Below are 8,066 nucleotides of genomic sequence, written 5' to 3'. Positions count from 1 at the left end.
TAAAGATAAAGTACCATTTTATTTTTTTATAACCGTACTACCGACGATATTATAAATTGGGATCGTTTTCACGAGGACGTTGAAGTAGTTGTTTTCTTACATTTTTCGATTAGAAAATAATTAATGACTTGAACTTCAGACCAATAATTTATAGGCCTACACGAAACGCGGTCCTTTTACTAACTTGTAGTTCGGACCAAAAATATTATAGCCCATACGATACGCCGCCTATTTCCTAGTATAGAGTACTTTACTGACTTGATATCCCAATGCCATGTAGCAAACATAGAAATGAATTATTATACATAACCGTGTAAAAAAATTCCAACGCATGTGCTTCTGAGTTCCTTCGGCTCGAAATCTACTCACCGTTTGTGCTTCCAAATTTCTACTGTGCACGAAACCGTAGCCTTGCCTCTTCTTTCTACTCCAAGCCCTTGTAAGAGGTATTTTCTGAATTATATACTTTATTTTTTCATATCTTACTATTAAATTTCGTGATTCTATTAATTAACAAACTTTTCAATGATTACTAAGTGAAGAATTAATAATTTGAAATTTTCAGAGCTAGATATATAAAAGAATTTCTCGATTACTCTGTTCATGTATGTGTTAATACACCCCCCTTGGGATTCCACTTGTATGTTGGATTGAAGAGCGCATCACTAGAGCTCATCACAGGGGAAATATTCCAATTAGAATCAGGATGAAAGTTTTAAGAATAAAAGGGTTTTATTAATTTGGCATCGGTCAAAATAGATTGGATTCCAAATCAAGCCATTTAATCTATTAAATTTTTAATACATTGGGACTTAGTATGTTAATTGTTAATAAATTTAAGTCAAGACATGATTTTCTTTAGAAATATAATCATGTCACAATTTATATGTATATATGACTAAATATAGAAAAGAAGGCAGAGAAAGATAATGAACACAAGAGTACAGTTAACTGTGTGCATTGTTTATACTATTACAGAGCAAGATAATGAACACAAGAATACAGTGAACTGTGTGTATTGTCTATACTACCACTTCTGCTGCATTTTCTGTTGTGCTTTGTTATACAAGAAGGAAGAGTAAGTCTCTTTATATAAAAAAACATAGCTTCTCTTTAAAACTTGCTTTTGTCACTTGGTGGCTCCTCTTGCTACATTAATTATGATGTCACCATTGTGATATGATCTCACTTGTGTCATATCCTAGCTAATATTTAACAAATCATGATATATGAATTTTTTTTATTTTGGAAATTTGAATGAAGATAGAGGTGCATTTGCATAATGATTCTTTGTTTTGTTTGAGATTTATAAAATTAGTCAATGATATATTTCTTCACTGAAAAGAATTATTTTATTTGATGCAAGGTGTGCAGTGACAAATTCTCCACTATGGACTTACCAGAAGAATTGATTGCTGAAATTATATCAAGAACTCCTGTGAGGACAATAGTGTCATGCAAAAGCGTGTGCAAAAGATGGTGTAATATAGTTTCAGAACCATTTTTTTCGCGTCTGCATCTCTCTATATCATCTAAAATGCTTTTACTTCATCAAGGAGACGCCGAGGACGTAGATGATGACAATGATGGTGACCTTGCAGTGGTTGAACTAGATGACCAACATCGCCAACATGATATTCATCACGAGCCTATGATGAGATTTTCCCCGGGACTTGCCTTGGGAGACTATGTGGGGTTAATTGGATCAGTTAATGGGTTAATATGCTTAGAAGATAGTTATGATGATTCAGCATATGTATGCAATCCAATTACACAAGAGTACATACGCCTTCAAGATTCCGAGTACACCAGAGTATCATATTTAAAGGGATATTATGGCTTTGGACTTGTTGAATCGAACCAACAGTACAAGATTGTACGTTTTTATAAGGGTAGATTTCCTTCAACTGAATATGACCTAGGGAGCGAGGTTTATACGCTTGGAACCGGCATGTGGAGAGATCTAGGACATGTCCCCTTCCATCTGAATGAACATGATAGGGGTCACTATGTCAGTGGCCGCCTCCATTGGTTAGCTGGTGAACTAATATGTGCTTTCGATTTGGATAGAGAATTATTTCGTCCAATGGAAGCTCCTCCACGGGCTCCTGGGAATACAGATCATTTTAGCATCTTGGGAGTCCATAATCATTTTAGGAACTTGGGAGTACTTAAAGGTTGCTTGTGTATATGTGATATAACACTATACTCTGAACTTTCTATTTGGGTGAAGAGAGATTATGGCGTGGAAGATAGTTGGAGTAAAAAACTCATCATCACTCCTAATCCTCCATTACATGAAGGTATAAATACCGACATGGTTCGGCTTCTTAAAGTTCTCAAAGATGGGAACATCTTAATGTATTGTGACCAACTTCAATTGTTCACTTATCATCCTCAACATAAAACATTGCGACATCACATTTTCCCGGAGGGTGAGTTTCTCACATTTGGTGCGATGACTTATGTCCCCGGTTTTATCAGTCTAGAGAGGAGTTTCACCTTGGAGGGTGTCAAAAGATGGGAGTCTCCTCAAGTAGAAGACTGACTTATAACCGAATAGAGCAAAACAGGATCGAAAATAGGGCCGAGTCCGAGCAGTCTCCCGAGTACTAAGGCCGAGTAATCTAAGTTGTTGAACATTGCTTATTTTACTGCAAAAATACAAGGTTTTTATAACTAGTTCCATTTCAAGAACACGTTATGTTTTAAGCTTTTCTAGTTGTTTATCTAATATTTGTATGTACTCCTAATTTCAAAATTTAATAATTACTGTAGGCTGCGAGATAACTTTAGCATTTAGTGCTTGACATTTTTATAACATTTACATATCATATAAATGATTTTTATGTTGTATGCTTGTAAATTGCTCTTGGTTGATTCTGTTTTTCATGATTCATAGTATTATTTCCCTTTCATCTTGATGAGTGTAGTTTATTTTATTTATTCAGCTTTGGCCTAGCTTTGTTGGGCTTTGGTTTTAGGTCAAATTTGGTGGTCATACTTTAAATTTTTCATTTAGGAAGGCCTTGTTATAACTTCTGTTGTTAGCTAAGTTGCAGTTTGAATTATACAGCTGGTTTTACATTTGTAATCCTATCTTACATTATGTTACTTGTATAAGTTATCCACACGGAAGAACTGTAAGATTTAGAGGCATATTTCTTTTAGAGTGGCTTTTCATTTGTAGATGTTAGTATTTCCCTAAAATTGAGTGTTAAACCAAAGCGAGTTGGGTTAAGAAGTAAGTTTAAAGTCAAATGACAAAAATGCATAAGTTCATTCGGGGTTATGTATGTGAAAGTGAAAGAAAATCACAAAAACCAGTTTAATTAAACCTTAAAACTGTGTCTGATAACATATACTATAAGTGCTCTCGCTGCTCTGTCTGCGCTAGAAGCTCAAAGTGTTCATCGGATTTAAATGTATCCTGAAAGCTTTAAAGCTGTTTAGGGCTACTCTGGTTTATCTTGATTTTCAACTTGTTTCTCGATATCTTGATTTTAATAGTTAGGAATTATGATGTAGTATGTGTCTATGACAATCTTCATTGCTTAGTTTATGATCCAAAGGCCATTATGGAAGTTTGTGTACTTTCAGTTCGAAGAAAGTTGCTGTTCAATTAACTGCCTATGTTCCTGGAGTTTGTGGGAAACTCTAACAAAGTAGGTGCTGTTGTATATGTGAACTTCTTTGACTCAGCCATTATGATTAAAGAAATGGTCGTTTGAGTATCACATTACAAGTTCGCCCTGTGGGGAATTTATATGCTACAGTGATTTTTTCCCCTCCAGTAATCATCCTCAAATTAAGACACTGCAAAAACTTGACAATTTCATAAGCCTCGTTGTAGTTTGTAATTGATGCAAATGTTCAAATTCCAAGTTTATCGGGCTCGAGTTTGTATATGGTGGTATACTTTTGGAGGTCACACAGCCTAAACGTGAGGCTGCCTGGGGTGTCACATGGGATTAAAACATAGTTTACTATTTTATCTAAATTATTTTAATCTAAAAAAACACTACAAATTAGCGATATTTTCGTAAATTTGAACCTAACTCCTTTTTTATTATATCATTTTATTGTAAGAAAAAATTTATGAACACGACGATGCTATTTACAACTATGACATACTTGAATTTAGCAAACGAACGGATCTGAGCCGTCCAGATCAAGTTTAGCTTAATTTTCTTTTTTTAGATGAGCTGAATTTAATAAACTAACGGAAAGTGATGTTCAAGATCGGCTCTTTATTATATGAATTCGAGCTGAATTTGAACAAACTCGAGTTGTCCCCTAATATTTCACATGTATTTTTTACTCGACCGAATTTAAAATATAATTTTTAGTTTTACAAATTGCATCAAGATCAAATACTAGTTTTTATTTTATAATGATATATATACAAACACTCTACCCATAATTCCTAATCTAAATCATTTATTTTTCAAGTTGTGTTTTAAGAACATAAACAATTTTATTTTAAATTTTTGAGTTCTTAATTTTAGAAATCATACATTACTTATTTTTTAAAAAAAAAATTCAATAATATACGGCATTTACACATATAATCGAAATTGAACAAACGTATGATCATATCGTTATTGAATCCTTCGTTCTTTGATAGGCAACCAAGTAATTTTTTAAAGAGATATGTACATGTTGTAATATTTCAGTTGTTGTTTTGAGCAATCAACCATAGATGCATCATCATAAAACCTTTATCACTTAATCAATATCATGAAATTTCTGCAAATTGTAATCCCAGACATATGACCAACAAGAAATAAAAACCAAACTCTCACAATTAAGGAGAAACTAAACAAACCCAAATAAATTGGTAACCAAGGAAAAATGGAAACTAAATCAAGAAAAACAAGATTGAGGCTATTTTGAGATGGCTACTCAATAGAGAGCGAAAGAGAGTTTGTACGTTATATTTTAAAATGTCCATGTCGAAATGTTATTATGTTTAGATATTTTGCTTAAGTTTAATTTTTATAAATCACAAGTTATTTAATGATTTTATAAAAATATTAAAAATTGGAGATGAGTTGGTAACAATATTGGATAGTTTCATTATGAAAAAACTAAGTGTTTAATTTAGAAATACAAGCAAATTTTCTAAAATATTTAAAAAAAATTATTAAATCATGAGAAAAATGTAATAATAACAATATTTAAGTGATCAATAATAATTTATTATTTATAATATATATGAACTTTATATGAGTCGAGTTCGAGTCAAGTCTGAGTCGATTACGAGCTAAACAAGCCGAGTCAGAATCCAGCAAACAAAAAGCTCGGCTCAATTATTCATTCGAATTCATTTTCATATTCTTGATCGCCCTCGTTTAGAATACTGAACCGAATCGAGTTTACGTAAACAAGTCAATCCTGAATTTCGTTTACGAACATCTCTTCTCATTTACGGTCCTACTATTAATTGTAATATTCATCTCACTTGATTATTTACTTATTATTTAGTAAGTTAATCAAATATATTAAAAACAATATTTGTCCAGTTTTAATTTGTATTTAATCATTAAAATATAGAAATTTTTCTAACCGGTCTTGTAAAAATTGGAAATTGGACTTTATCAGTAGCGGGACCGTCTAGTTAGGGCTGTAATTCGGGCCGAGCGAGCCGAGTTTCGAGCAGGGCGTAATTCGAGCCGAGATTAATCGAGTCGAGTCGAGCCGGCTCGTTTAGTTAAACGAGCCTAAACCTCTGTCCGAACTCGACTCGTTTAATTTTACGAGTCGAGTCGAGCCGGCTCATTTAGCTAAACGAGCCGGTTTTTACGAGTCGGGCGAGCCGGCTCGTTTAATTTTACACTTAATCGAGCCTAAATCTCTACCCGAACTCGTCTCGTTTAATTTCACGAGTCGAGCCGAGCCGGCTCGAGTAATTAAACGAGCCGGAACCTCTACCCGAGCTCGGCTCGTTTAACTAAACGAGCCGAGTCAAGCCCACTTAAACGAGTTCGAGCCGGGCGAACTCGCGAGCCGCCCGACTTGAATTACAGCCACACGTCTAGTGATTAATCGGCTAATCAGGGATTGATCAAAATGATTAACTGAGTCATTAATTAGAACTAATTTAATATTAGTTTTAGATATAAATATTAATATATGTAATTGTTTATTTATTTTGATTATACATATACAATTTTTATTATTTATATTTATATAAAGAAATTTTAAATATGTCCCACTATTAAAGTAAATATAATTTTTGAGATGTAACTTATGAACTGAGATCAATTTAAGATGAAAAATTAAGAAAGTTTAAATAGTAATTATGTGTTTAAGAGAATAATATATATTTTTTAATTTTTTATCATTTATTTTACTTTAATTTTTTTTATATTTTTTATATTTTTTACCAATGAGTCTGATTTTTGACCAACTAACCTGATTTTTCACGTATTAACCGGATTCATACTTTTAATTTTTTATTTATATATATATATATATTTTTTAATTTTTTACCGTGAATCCAATTGTTTACCAATTAACCCAATTTTTAATCGACTGATTTCAATTTTTTTCGATGACTGATTTTTGTAAAACACGATTTTAACTCGATTTTCACCTAGTCATTTCATTTTTCACCTAGTCATTTCATTTTTCACCGAAGAGTTATTAATCCCAACTTTTTGAAAGTCGGTCTTAACTTGGGTAAAATAGTATTCTAAAATTCCTTTTTCAATCGATTAATCTCCTACAAAGTACTCGACCGATTATTTTTTGAAATTTGATTAATCCTTACGAATTTTCCTTTATTGGAGTATATATTTTATTTATTAAAATGAAATACTATATTAATTTAAATATGAATATTATAGAAATTATGATATAATAAATATATATTTGTTAATAAATAACTAATATATTAAATATTTAATATTATAATAGATTTGATTTTTACTCCGATTAACAATTTCGATTAATCCTCGACTTTCAACTAATCCCAAATCGGTAATTAGACCGATCTTCCCATCTCCGATTTTTACAACAGAAGGTAAAATGGTTCTTTAATAACTCAAAAGTTATAACACTAATTATTGACGATTTTTCAGAAGATTCTAAGCAATCTGTTTACCAAGTACAATATTAGTTTTATTTTTGTGAAATGAAATGTATCTCTATCTTATGAACCAAATATATGTTCTTTAGACAATTTAATATTAATTAATATAATTTGGTAATTATCTTATAATTAGCCTTTTTTTTTTTGCTAAATATATAATTAGCCTTTTAATATAGTTTATTTAATATTACTTAATTATCGATAAAAATTAATTTACAAATTAAAAGTAAATATATGTTATTAAACTTAATTTAATATTACTAAATATAATCTAAATACATGTCATAAATTTGTTACTGTTAAAATGTGATTTTTTAATTTAAAGTACATAAACGTTGTGATGGAGAGTAACATATACGATCATTAAATCAATAAATTTTTTTCGTAGATAACCCGCAGCCGTTATCCTTCGGCTTCTGGGTGCGCACTGGTTAACCCTACGGGCTCACGCAATAGCGTTGAACCAAGGTAAACTGTATTTAAGCAAGAGGCTCCGACTCAGGAGGCATAATCATAAATTCTCCACCAGTATTATTTATTTTTAAAATAATACTACAGATGATAAAGTTTACACAGAATAGAAGTCAATTCGTGTTAATAGTTTACTTTGTAGTTAGTAGTTTTTCAAAATAAAAGTTAATATTTACTTAATTTATCGTAACTTAATAAATTTTTAATATAATTTATAAATATAAAGTTTACAGAAAAATAAGTCGATTCGTGTTAGTAGTTTTTAGTTTTTCTAAAATTAAAAATAAATATAAGTTATTTTACTTAATTTAACATAACTTAATAAATATTTAATATAATTTAAAAATCGTTTAAAAAATATTTTTATTTTATAAATTAAAAAGACGATTGGATGTACTAACTTAAAACAAAATAAAATTTACAAAAAATAAAAGTCGACTTGTGTTAAAAACAAAGTTGATAGAGAATAAAAGTCAACTTATGTCATGTAAGTACCAAA

At 30.9% G+C, this 8,066-nt stretch overlaps 1 protein-coding gene across 1 annotated transcript; it reads left to right on the top strand.

Moving 5' to 3' along the window:
* The first annotated feature begins 1,390 nt into the window (after positions 1-1,390).
* On the top strand, positions 1,391-2,548 carry LOC141704633 (F-box protein At3g07870-like). Its single transcript, XM_074507839.1, has one exon. The coding sequence runs from the start codon at positions 1,391-1,393 to the stop codon at positions 2,546-2,548; it is 1,158 nt and encodes a 385-aa protein (XP_074363940.1).
* The last annotated feature ends 5,518 nt before the right edge of the window (positions 2,549-8,066 follow it).

Source organism: Apium graveolens, unplaced genomic scaffold (genome assembly GCF_009905375.1).
Source record: "Apium graveolens cultivar Ventura unplaced genomic scaffold, ASM990537v1 ctg8069, whole genome shotgun sequence".
Taxonomy (NCBI): Eukaryota; Viridiplantae; Streptophyta; class Magnoliopsida; order Apiales; family Apiaceae; genus Apium; species Apium graveolens.
The sequence above is the reverse complement of the archived record's forward strand: the minus strand, read 5'-3'. Positions and strand labels throughout refer to the sequence as shown.